Below are 11,724 nucleotides of genomic sequence, written 5' to 3' on the forward strand. Positions count from 1 at the left end.
AGACTAAGCAAATCACAAGTTAAATGTGTCATTTTTCATAGCAAGGACTAAACAATTGATTGTTTTTTAAATTCCTATACTATGCAACTAGTACCTCACCTAATGAACAACCTATTGCTAAATTACGAAGTTAATAACGAGAAAATCTGATTTGTTAATCTTCCAAATCATATTTCATTTCATAGATTAAAATTTAAACAAAGGAAAGAAAAATAAAATAAAAGTGTTAATCACTTATTGATAAACATGTTTTTGAAATTTCAAATTATCCCAGACTTTTACTTGTGAAATTTACAATAACTATTTTGGCAGAACCAAAAAGAGGCCAGTGGGGTCTATTTTTCTATCCAAATAATAATATGGAAAAGCAAGAACACAGAGACAGAAGACTAGCTATCCTTCTTTGCCAACAAAAAATGTTGAATTTAAAAATTTAAGAAGTAGATAAATTAGAAGAAATATGAAATTAGCATTTCCTGGAAATGGTTAGAATACAAACCAGGCAACAAGTACAATTCTGGTTGTTTTAATTTAAAGTTTTCCACTTTAAGGACAAAGTTAAATAAAAATATGTAGTTGTTTAAGAATAATTAAACCAATGTGGAATTAACAGAAAGGAAGTAATTGACAATCAAATTTCTATTTCTTTAACAGGGTCCAGGAATTGTTTACAGGCATTACAATATTTTCAAGTTCTTTTCTACCTTTTGATGTACAACATAAACAGATATGAATGAGAGTATACTATTTCACAGCTACATGCACCATCTTGACATTGCCAGACTCAGAAACATGAGAATTGTTGAATTTGCGTGTCATTCTTGTACAGGGTCATGTTAATCTTTTTTGTATCGTTCTAGTTTTATCAGATGCCCCAAAAGGGACATCATGACTATTCTTGAAAATCAAGTGGTCAAAACATCCGGGATGGTAGGGGACGGGTTTCCTACTATTTTACCTCCAAGATCTGGAAAACATTCATATTCAGGTAAGGAACCTACTTTGCCATCAGCATCCACTAGTACAGGATACTTGAGAAGATGTCCATTCAATTCAGTGAAATTATCAGCTGTGTATCTCTTCCAGTTGTCTTCAGCGACTGCATTCACTCTCCTTACACATTCTAATGCTTCTGGTTCTTGGAAACAATCTTCTAACGTTCCGAGGTGCTCTGCCCACAGAGACATTCTATATCCATAGATCTGGAGATCAAGACAATATGAAAAAAGAAATGATTCACCTAAACATCAGAGTTTTGCTCAACTTCATCTCAAAATAGTGGATTTTAGTAAATGAACTTTTGACTTCTAACAGTAGACTAGTATTGATTCCTTCTTCTTTTCAATAATTTGACATATCAATACAGTTTGGGCTATTTGAACTAATAGTTTATGATCAATGAATAGTTCATTGCCCTGGCCCCTGGTTCTAAAATGGAAGACATAGTCTTCTTTTAAGTTTGCACGTAACTTTCCAACTAAACCTAAATCCGTTGGTTGCTTCCCCTGTCTTAATATGTTGTCCAAAGTTCATCTTTTCTCTCTAACTTCAAATAATAAATTTAGAAAATAAAGAATTTTGCAAGGGAAAATTATCAAACATTCGAACCTGTCCCCGTGGATGCTGCTGCTTCTTTCTCCAGGAGTGATGCGGCTGATAGGCACCCATAGCTATCTCAGTGTCCTTCGACCCAGCTAAAGATCGTTGATTTATGTTGGCTGAACCCATTATGACATATTCATCATCTACTATCATCCCTTTAGCATGCACATATATCATAAAACGCTGAAATTTAAATGAATCCGAGACCTGTCGCATGGCAAAGATTGAAAACATGCCTTAAAAAATTGCCAAGCTTAATTGAATCGAAACACATTAAAGTAATTTCATGAAACATGATCTGCCAATATATGTTGCATTTCACAGATGCTTGTTATGTGAAATGGAGGTTGACGATTCAAATCACCAGTTTTTCAATTATAAAGTTACCAGACAACTATGGAACCTGCTTTTTACCATCTTTGAGCAAAAGTGGACTATGAAGGACAGCTGGGAATTACTTCAATGCTGGTATAGAAGAAGACCTAATTACAACTGTACCTGCATGTATTCCTTGGGCTATGTGGACTGTGGAGGGAAAGGAACAAAAGATATTTTGTAGAAAAATTGTAACTGTACTTAGCGTCACATACACATATAAGAACTATGTCTCAATCCCAACAAGTTGAGGTCTGCTATATGAATCCCCAAAGACCATGTCACTCTATCTAAACTCATCTCAAACCAATATTTACTTATTTAGTGTCAAATGCATATATATATATATATATATATTTTACTAGCTTCTTGATTTAGGGTTATCAATGCATATGAAGCAAATACTGCTACAGTTACTTGGTTCCTTACATGAATAGCAATTAATTGAGTTTATGCAACCTCATGTATTCGACAGCTCTCAGCACCATTTTAGAGTTGTTTTTGCATTAATTTTACTTCATTTACTTATTGCTTGAGAAACATCTAGAAGCACCATGATAGTGAACTCCCAGTGACAGTATACTTATCTTTTAGAAAATAGGTCACTGCATAGAGTTTGGGCTTAACACTAAAAGACCCATCAGGGCCAACATCTTCATTGGTACTAGTATTCACTGCTCATAACAAGGACTTAAATCATAGCACGTAGGGAAATCTCTCAGTGCAAAACAGTTGAAACACCCAATCATTACCACAAATAAGGGGATAAAAACACAACACTCACTAGGATATGACAGATGGGTATGTTGCTTTGTCGTAGGAACAGAGGGAAAACATAGAATGGAGAAGCGAAGAGGTTGCTCAAAGACAAGGAAGTTCTGTATTCATTTCAAGGATTCTGTGACAATTCCATTGACGACCTTGAAGAGTTTGAAACAATTATACTATGAGGGCAGTGACTAAGATGGATTGTATAAATGAAGCATTCTAATCAAAATGCATGCATTGGCGAAATAACTGTGTGAGGAGAAATACTTGAGGAAGTGACATGAAAGGAAGATAGGTAAAGAAATGTAACACCTTTATGAAGAAGACAGTTTATCCATATATACTCCCTTATCCAGACATACTATGGGCTAAATATAAAACCTACTAGATTAGATTAAAAAGTGACCAGTTCATAGACACCAGCAAGCCAACAAGCTAGATCTATGAGTAAAGAGCACAAATTTTTCAATTTCATGATGATCTTCCACTTCACTGCAAGTGCATGTTGTGTTTATATACTCAGTTAACACAAACTACACAAATTCACTTGGCTATTACCTTTTCAGCATCACAAGAAGATTGAGCATTCGCTTCACGGTTGCCAAGGCAGTAAAAATTTAAATAATCTAGTGGATGTGAGTCTAAAAGCTGCATTGACTTGAGCTCCCTTGCAATAACTTGATACATCATTTGCATTGTCTGGCTCTGTTGAAAGCACACGAAATCTCAATAAAGCACATCCAGAAAATTTTCGTGTCTGACGAATCTTTTTTATATCATAACATACTAAATCATCAAAATTAAATAGAAAAATAGCATAAGCTTGAGACAACATAAAATATTTTAGTATAAGGTAGCATTCTTTATCAAAATTATCCTTTCATTCATTCTGCCGGGTTCCTCAAATACAAAAGATTTTCCCATTGATATCCTTTCTCAAAATCTTTTTTCCTTGGTTTTGTGTCCCTACATATTTAAGAAATAAAATACCAATTTATAAGGATGAGAATGATTAGAAAATGGGCAGCTATTTCCATTCCCTTTTATGCTAATCCACACAATAACAGATGCATAAGATTTTTGGATACCCAAACAGCTGGCATCTCTATTAGCTGTCCAACGTGAGCAGTGTATCACATAATCAATGTTAGATGAAATTACATTTATGAAATCCAATATACAGGTAATGATGTTCCAGGAAACAGATTACCTGCCAGTATAGAATTTCTTGCATAGTAGTTGACTTGGGATCCCCCTCGGGCCACATGGGCATAACAACATATACACAAAACCGTTCCTTGGATCTAATTTTACTAGCAATTTTCAGTGCCAACTCCATTGGTACCAGATGATCAGCTCCTGATAAAAAATAACAGTAGGAACACAAATTCAAGTCTGGTAAGAAAGAAGAACCAATGCTTTTAAGTCAAAGTAGAACAAGAAATTTTGATCAGCTCAACTGATGACTGGACGATCCTATTAAACTTGTAAGAGCTATAAAAAGTACTGCTTTCAGGAAGAAATGGAAAACTTTCAAGACTTGCTGTAAATGAAACACTTGAAGAAAATAAAGTGGAGACGAATTGGAAGTTACAAAATTTTTAAACTTTGTTCTAGCAATAGGAAGTACAAAACATTGAAACTTGTTAGAGTATAACAGCAACTTTCTGATGCAATTATTAACACGGACACATCTTATCTGTATGATGGCCATGTAAAATATGATAGTTAAAGTAACATCTGACTTTCCCATCTGGATTTACCTATTAGTCAAATGCACTGAAGTAGCAAATGTAAATTGGCTCAACAATTTTACTTGTGAATATAAAACCCAAGCCATATCTTTTGGTTGAGAATCATATCTTTTATTTATTTATTTGGGGGTACATAGTGTCATGTATTTTACATTTATATTCGACAATACAGCAACAGAATATAAATTTACCTGCATCTTTGTATGATGGCCAAGCGTATGATGACCCAAGAAAATACTGATTTTCAATATATATGAAATGCTGAGCGGATCTTATCGCCTGGATGTATGCTGCTTCAATGCTTTTGTCTACTACCAGATCTTTGGAGCTGATAAGGTTCTGCAAAAGACATAATGCACAGAAATTGTGAATAGTGATGGGCAATCAGATACATTTTCTGCTAATTCTCCTTATAAAGTACAGCTAGTTTAGCAGAAGTATGAAAAGATTATGATAATAAACTATGGTTTCTGTACCTGTTCCTCAGCAACATCAGTACTCCTGGGAAAACCTTGCACTGAACCTGAATCAATGGAACGAAAGATCTGCAATATGAGAAATGACGATGAGCATTAAAAGTGATCCAGCGAATTCTGTAAAATCATTTGCGTGAAAAAGAAATATCTACCTGCACATGCCAATTTTCAGGGTGATCTTCCCTAGATACATATAGTTCAGGATCATCCTCTGGAATCTCAGTCCTTTCTTTGGAAACAGCAAAAGCTGGGCTGAGTATCCATGAGATACGCTCGATTTTTAGCATTGCATCATCATGCCAACGGGCCATTGTTTTCTTGAGAAAAGAGAATTCCCTCCACTTTGTTGCTCTCCTCCATCGCTGAGCAAAGTTTATAAGCATGTCATATGCAGCAGGTCCATCAATTCTACAGTGCAAATCATGCCATGGCTCCCTCGGGGCCTTGGTCCCTGGCTAGTATATGTGGTACAAATAAAAGACAATTATAAAGATATAATCAACTAGAAAACCACGATCAAAAGAAATAGTATGAAATGTCATGGTAGAAAAGACATAGGAAATCACATAAACATGTGGCTGGCAATAATCATATAATGAAACTCCCTAGTTTCACTTTCACAGTCATTGGTTCAAATCAACCATTACAACCCTTATCCTAAGTAACTTGGGGAGTTAACCTTATTTACGGTTGACAATCAAATACTCAATGTTTAATATACTTAATCATAGTCCTTGGACATGTCTAATAAGGTAAATAAATATCACTCAACACATTAAACTTCCATAAAGTGCTTGAGAAATTTAAGTCAAATAACATTGGAATATATCAATGAATTACTGAATGTCGAGTAATACACTAGAAAATTCTTAAAGTCATTGTTTGTGTAGTAAACTATTTTTTTTTATAGTTCTTGTTTACCATTCTCCAAAACCTATTTTTAAACTAAGACTTATTTTCAATAAAAAATATCATCTTGAGAGTGTAACAGATTTGACATAGTAACAACTGCATGCTTTGTATAGTGTTTTGTGTAAATTGACTGATGACAAATATTATACAATAACCAGCCTACAAAATACAACTCCCAAACTAATTTACATCAGCATCCAAGCAATAAATTACAATGATATTAAAATAACAATATAGGAAAACACAAACTTTTACCTGAATACTCAAATTCCAGGGACATGAGTGTCAGTTCAGATTTTAGTTTTTTCTATGTTATTTGAATCCTTTTTATCACATAGACACCTAGTTTCTATAACCATTAGTATTTTTTTTTCTTTTCATCAAAGTGGTGACCACTTCCCCATGATAGATGGCATGAAAAATGCAAAAGACTTGGCTAAATAGTTTGGGACAACAGTAGCTTGTAGGTAACAGTAGTTTCAGACACTTCAAATAGTAAGTAGATATAACAACACTATTCTTGTGGTATTTCAGAATAAAGTTAAATTAAAGATTTATTTTCAAAGTGTCCATGTTTCCTACATAGAGAAGCATTGATCAAACCAGAATGAAACATATATAGAGATTATATCTGAAATCTTCATAAAAAAGGATAAGTAATTAACAGGATGCCCTAAAGTGTAGCTGCTTCGGGCCTTCAAGTATAAAAAGTAGCTCTGAATACTTTACTAGAACTTCTTTCCGCTCTACATTTCCCCACTTGGCATTTGAAATAAAAAGTAAACCCTTTTAGATTGCTAATTCCGTTCAGAAACAGAGTTAAGGCTGGTGAAATTCACAAGAGAGGAACCTCTTCATGCATCAACTCCAGCAAGGAATGGAACTCTGGATCAATTGGTTATTGGGATTAGAAAAATAATCCCAGTATAAAATCAGGGATTATTTTATCCCGTTTGGTTGGATTTGTTCCCAGTATAGACGATACCAGAATTCTTCTATACCAGAACCATATTATTATCTTAAACCAGATTTAACCTGGGATTCTAATACCAAGATTACCAATCCTTGGATAGAACAGAAAGACCAAAATAATTTTTAAATAAGGGTAAAATTGAAGAGAAAACGTTATCTTGCTTTAAACCAAATACATATTTTCGTTATACACCGTATATCCCATTTTCAATGCAATGAACCAAACATTCATCAAAAAGAGGTATATACACTGGATTATTAATCCCAGTATTACATCCCTTGCATTATTATCCCGGGATAACTTTTCTATGAGCCAAACTATTCCTAAAGGGAACAGAAACACACTTGATTCAACCAACATGGACAGCTTAGAAAAATCCTGAGCAAAACTTTTGCAGCAATTACAGAAGTTGAGGACATGCTTTACAGCCCAAACTAATCAAACAGGCATCAAAAATTGAATACTTTGAACTACAGGTTGTCCATTGCTTGCTGACATTTTTAGTTACATGAGCAATAGCAACTTCTAAAATGTCTACAAGCATTAACAGATGGATTAAACTTCATATGCTGGAACAGACTTTTGGACAAAGGAGTTAATATCTCAAAAGGTCACTCAACTTTGAGAGTTTATCTAGTAAAATCATTAAGCTTTATTTTATATCAATAAAATCACTTAACTTAGACATTTATATCAGTAAAGTCACTCAACTTATCATTTGTATTAATGAAATCACTCAATCAAATTTATTATTAAAAAAAATATTGAGATGACAAAATAAATTATTTTTTATATGGACTTCATAAATTAAGATAATCGTGATTCAGGCAACATAGATTAATTGGTGTTATTTTAAACTGGATAAAGCGTAAGTGTTTGGATGTGGTTCGCCTGTTCAGTGGAATTGTGATTCAGGCTACAGAGATTGGTGTTGGAAATTGGTAGCGGTAGAAGCAAACATTGATTTATTGGCCGGCGGGTGGTGGTGTTGGGTTTTGGTTTCTCTTAACATATTTGACAAATCATTTGAAAACATGTCTATTTTAATTGGTCGAGTGATTTTATATGACTTTACCACATAAACTAACAAAGTTGAGTGACCTTTTGAGATCAACTCACTTTATAAGGTATATAGCTTAACAGGGAACCCTCAGAATCATTCTTTTCACATGACTTGGTCTCCACTAGTTATAATTATCAATCTGCAGCAGCCCAGGTAGTCCATCTAGAATAAACAATAAAGTATACTTGACCTTTTCCCAACTAACATCTACTAGCAGATTTCTGTAGTGCCATATTGGTGCCTGCTGACTGTTCTCGTAATTTCTTATTGTTGAATTCGGGATAGCAGTTAGCATACATGTTTCAGCAATAGAAACTATAGTAATTTCAAAAATTCTTAGCAAAATACTCTTTGTAAGAAATTGTCAACATAATGCAAGAGAGAATATGGAACAAGGCTATAGATCATCTGGATTTGTGAGGCTGACTCTACCTACCAACTTCAAAATTCTTGAAAGTTTTTTTTGACAAGGTCTTTCTTGTAATTATCAATTATAAATGTAGGAACCACACCAAATAAAAAAATACAGGTATCAGAATTATCAAGGAAATATTTGGAACAACAAACTACTCACAGGATAGTTAGGCTGATGAAAATCATCTTTAAATACAGTGTCAAGATCACGGAATAAGCGATGTTCAGGTGTATCATAGCGACCATCACAGAGATCAAGACCTCCTAAGAATGCTGTAATTTTTCTATTATTACCAGGAGCCTGTGTATCAACAAGAATGCACTTCTGGTGATGCGTGAACATGGTTCCAACAACCTGGAAGAAAGAATTAAATATGCAAAATAATATCAACAAAGGGGAGATAAAGGTAAAGAGTAAGGAAGTGGTTTTGTGTCAAAGCAAGAATAGATTTCTACTACAGAATATTCATGCTATCATTAGATATGCACAATAACAAAATTTAGCTTCACTCAACCCAGCAAAGCCTGAGGTGTTATGTTTATAAGAAGTATGTTTCTCCAGTCCACTATTCAGGACAATATTCACCATCAACAACAAAAAAGAATGCATCATTGCAATCTTTTCTCGCTGAACCTTTTGACCTCTTTTTTCATTTCTCCAGCAAACTTATGTGAACACTTTCTATTTTATAAGAATTGGGTCTGGACAGGACTATTGAAAGGTTATTGCAGGGGACAGTAACTTCATAGTCACGTATAGAAGCTAAAACTCAAAGTTCTTAGACTATCTTAAATCTGACAAACTGGTGAATGGTTAAAAAGTTGACCTGTTGCTTCATAATGCTAATCTTGCAGCTATTTCAGGGACAGTAACTTCATAGTCGCGTATAGAAGCTAAAACTCAAAGTTCTTAGACTATCTTAAACCTGACAAATTGGTGGATGGTTAAAAAGTTGACCTGTTGCTTCATAATGCTAATCTTGCAGTTATTTCAAACGGCTAGATAAGTTACCTGTTGCTTCATAATGCTGAGCTTACTGCTAGCATAACGTGGTGACAGAACACAAATCACAGATGAATGCTTGAAGAACTTTTTGGTCTCCTCATCGTGAGTTCCCATTAATCCTTCCTGCAACAAATGCCATCTCAAATTATTGTAAAGGGTGCCTATACAACCAGAACTACAGCTGAAGGCATGCATCAACTTGGAAAACAAAGACAAAAGCAATTGTTGTTTGACGATACAGATTACACTGAGCTCAGTTTGGCCAAATAATAGATGTCACCCAGCACATATCTGAATTGCATAGAAAGATTTCCATTCATAATCATGGGTATAACTATGTCCCTATATTAGCTGAAAATGTTTTAAAAGGAATTGACCATGCAGGTCTTGAGGCTAGGAAGGCTTAGTTGCCTTTAAAATGCCTACGAGCGGTATGCAGAACATTCGCATAGCTGTATAGGAAATTATGGAGGGCTACATAGTCATTGGAGTTTAAGCAAAAAAAATGAAGAATTTCAAACTAAATAACAGCAATCAGCAAGAGTTGAGTACGAATGAAAAATATAACTCCCTCCGTTTCAATTTGTTAGTCTTACTTTCTTATAACTCCCTCCGTTTCAATTTGTTAGTCTTACTTTATTTTTTAGTCCGTGCAAAAAAGAACGTATCTTTCCTTCCTTGACAACTCTTTGATTTCAATAATATGTTTAAAACCACAAATTAAATGATATTTTGATACATTCTAAGTATCTTTAGTTTAAGACCACAAGATTCAAAAGACTTTTTTACTTTCTTAAACTTTATGTGAAGTCAAAACAAAACAAATAAATAAAAAAGGAGGGAGACAGAATAAAAAATAACAGCAACTTGCTAAAGTTAAATGCTGCTAGCTTATAGATTCTACTAGCCATGAAGGACGTAACAATTAACAAGTAAAGATAGTCACGTGCTACTACTATCTAAACACCTTCTTTAATAAACAAGCATAAAGTATGTATTAAAGCCACAATATAATACTATACTTTATCAGAATGTATTTCAACAGTACATACCGTGGTAATGAAGAACTTATCATGCGAAGTTTTATCATCCCAAAGTAACAACAGAACTCTTACACCCTCTTGTGATTTGTATTTAAGTAATTCACCAAGTGTCAAATCACCTCCTCTTGGCAATGGCCTTGTGGGTTCTCTGATTAACTTAATCTTATGAAAAACAGACCACCCAACAATGTAAATCAAGTGATGAGCCTCTGAAATTGCATAACATATATCTTCCCAACATTTATTGTGTTCAAAGTCTGTACCATTTTCCAGTTCAATTTCTGGGAATTTTATATTATTACTTACATGAGCATCTTGGTATAATTTCACTGAACTCCCTTTCCTCACTGGAAAATACGAATTTCTCACACCTAAATGCTGAGGATCTGAAGCAATCCCCTGTTTGTACAATGGGTTTTTCTCATAAGGGTAAAACTTCATGTGTACACGAAGAGCCGTATCGGGTTTCGAGGGTTTCCCAGAAGACCCAATAATCGGAAACCAACCGGAGATATCCTCACCGGTAGCGATTCTCTCCGCCGGTATTTTCACTTTACCCATGATCTCCGCCCCGAAAAGGTCATCATCCTTGACCCGAAACTCCAAATAGGCTATAGGATGAGCTAAGGGGATCCGAAAGTGCTCATCCCAAAATGGATATTGCGAGTTAGGAATGACCCGAGTACGGGCTAAAGCGGTTTGTGGAGCTGAAACGGTAACATATGGGTCACTGGTAATGATTTTCCGGTGGTGATCTTTTTTATCACTCCGGTAATCGTCTCCGGCGCGGTCGACGGTGTTATGATGTGGTTTCCCGCATATACCACCGAAAGTGAAGCAACGGCGAAGACGGTCGGAAGTTATGTCGAAGTTTGGTAAATGACGGGCTTCAATAATATGGAGTTGTAAATCTCCATGTAATATGATAGTTTTTGGTTCAGACATTGTGTTAAATATGGAATTGAATATGGAAATCACAGAATATTTATAGCATGAATATTATCGATGTTATTAAGTATAGAAGTAGAAAGAAGAAAGGGATATTCTTATTGCTTTTGGTAGATGGGAATTTGGTTTGATGGAAACGTATGGGATAATGGCACGTTATAGTGACAGTGACTGTTTTATTTGTTGAGAATTTACGAGTTGGTCATGATGCATCGAGGACGACGATGTTCTTCAAGTGTTGAAACAGACCCATTAAAAGGATGTGCATCTTATTTGCTAATCTTCCGTTCTTTTTAGGTGTCCTAATAAAATTAATTTGACTAATTTTCAATAATTACTTCATATTTTAAAATAAAATTTTAAATATTTAAAAATTATACATAAAAATAT

General features: G+C 34.6%; 1 protein-coding gene and 1 non-coding gene across 2 annotated transcripts; both read right to left on the minus strand.

Annotated features, from left to right (window-relative positions):
• Positions 1 to 621: 621 nt before the first annotated feature.
• On the minus strand, positions 622 to 11,504 carry LOC125860380 (phospholipase D delta-like). Its single transcript, XM_049540325.1, has 10 exons — positions 10,396 to 11,504; positions 9,350 to 9,466; positions 8,498 to 8,692; positions 5,128 to 5,430; positions 4,976 to 5,044; positions 4,691 to 4,838; positions 3,956 to 4,104; positions 3,304 to 3,450; positions 1,609 to 1,809; positions 622 to 1,202 (listed from the first exon to the last, which is right to left on the minus strand). Exons 1-10 carry the CDS (start codon positions 11,329 to 11,331, stop codon positions 906 to 908), a joined length of 2,562 nt encoding a protein of 853 aa, XP_049396282.1. The 5' UTR covers positions 11,332 to 11,504; the 3' UTR covers positions 622 to 905.
• On the minus strand, positions 787 to 885 carry LOC125861093 (U6 spliceosomal RNA). Its single transcript, XR_007445955.1, has one exon. It is a non-coding gene; the product is annotated as a U6 spliceosomal RNA (small nuclear RNA).
• Positions 11,505 to 11,724: the final 220 nt, after the last annotated feature.

Source organism: Solanum stenotomum, chromosome 3, assembly GCF_019186545.1.
Source record: "Solanum stenotomum isolate F172 chromosome 3, ASM1918654v1, whole genome shotgun sequence".
Taxonomy (NCBI): Eukaryota; Viridiplantae; Streptophyta; class Magnoliopsida; order Solanales; family Solanaceae; genus Solanum; species Solanum stenotomum.

What these genes read in the sequence shown, in the direction of transcription:
- LOC125860380 (XM_049540325.1), bottom strand. Translation starts at nt 11,331, where the DNA reads ATGTCTGAACCAAAAACTATCATATTACATGGAGATTTACAACTCCAT. An exon ending in TCAGCATTATGAAGCAACAG is followed by an intron (nt 8,693 to 9,349) that starts GTAACTTATCTA and finishes TCTTTCTTCCAG; the next exon opens with GTTGTTGGAACCATGTTCAC. An exon ending in CTTCTTGTGATGCTGAAAAG is followed by an intron (nt 1,810 to 3,303) that starts GTAATAGCCAAG and finishes GCCATGCGACAG; the next exon opens with GTCTCGGATTCATTTAAATT.